Source organism: Sinocyclocheilus grahami, unplaced genomic scaffold, assembly GCF_001515645.1.
Source record: "Sinocyclocheilus grahami isolate Dianchi unplaced genomic scaffold, SAMN03320097.WGS_v1.1 scaffold7402.1, whole genome shotgun sequence".
Taxonomy (NCBI): Eukaryota; Metazoa; Chordata; class Actinopteri; order Cypriniformes; family Cyprinidae; genus Sinocyclocheilus; species Sinocyclocheilus grahami.
Window position 1 is genome coordinate 1,315 of NW_015511453.1, and position 1,151 is coordinate 2,465.

Below are 1,151 nucleotides of genomic sequence, written 5' to 3' on the forward strand. Positions count from 1 at the left end.
GTAGGTAAGTATTTGTATATATATATATATATATATATATATATAAATTCCAAAGTAGTGTAGTAATGAAACACATTTACACATTAGTAAATGCAAACAAGATTTAAAAAGAGAGATATATTCAGCAAATATAAGTGGTCATGTGTTGTGGCAATTGTAGTACAAATGTTCTACTGCAGGCAATGGCCATTTACATCTACATATCCATAACACTATCAAAAAAATTTATCAAAATATGAGTATACTTTTTTGATGGAGGGATCTACCCAAGTAGTGATGAAAGCCTCTGCTGTCCATAGAAACCATACTTGTTGTCTCAAGTCTAGGGCAGGTACAAATGTTGAAATACCAGCATGACCACATTTACAACAGTCTCTGTCTGTTTTAAAGGGTGTTATCTGGAGTTTAGATGCCTATAGATCATGTCTGGGCTGAGTTCTGTGAGTCATACACATTCAGGCAGTGACATAACACATAATTCAAAACACAAGGTTTTCATGTTACCTGCGAGAGGAGGTCCAATTAGCAGCGTGACGCTTTCCATGATAGACAACAGGCCAAGCGCAGATGGGAATCGACTCATCTCCACCGTGTCCATCAGGACGGTGAACATCAGTGAGCCTACCAGGCTCATGGACAGTCCATACGTCAGGACAAAGATTAACAGCACTGGGAAACTGGCAGAAATGCAGCAGATACTATTACTGAGTCCATTTATGAGGAGTGCGGCTGAGAAAACGTAGATGTGTCGACCTTTAAACCAGGGCAGGCTGAAGAGCACTCCGACGGGAGGCCGCACAAAGATGTTGACAAAGCCCAAGATGGAGAGCAGCAGGGCGGCTCTGCTTGGATCCATTTTGTGAGCTGTTGCATACGGGACCAGGTAAATAAGCGGCACCACAAACCCCAGCATCATCCAAGTGATGCCCAGTGAAAACACCCGAAATCGCGGGTTACTACAGAAGAGGTCAAAGGCCATGTGTCTTCTGAGGAACGATGCTAAACCCTGAAAGATCCCCAGCACACATCCCTTTTTGCCTGCGGGTCTGGGACTGTTGCACATCACCTCTGACTTTCTGGGCTTGCGAGGCCTGGCGGGTCTCATAACGGCTCCGCAAACACAGCAGTTGAGCAGCACAGCACCGAGTACC

At 44.5% G+C, this 1,151-nt stretch overlaps 1 protein-coding gene across 1 annotated transcript in view; it reads right to left on the reverse strand.

Annotated features, from left to right (window-relative positions):
- The window catches only part of LOC107577830 (monocarboxylate transporter 6-like), a gene marked incomplete at its 3' end in the record, with an annotated part of 9,611 nt that overhangs the window by 1,309 nt on the left and 7,151 nt on the right, over positions 1–1,151 (reverse strand). The window contains exon 3 of the mRNA XM_016263862.1: positions 505–1,144. Within this exon, the coding sequence (XP_016119348.1) occupies positions 505–1,144 (640 nt within the window). The remainder of the gene's footprint in view (positions 1–504; positions 1,145–1,151) is intronic.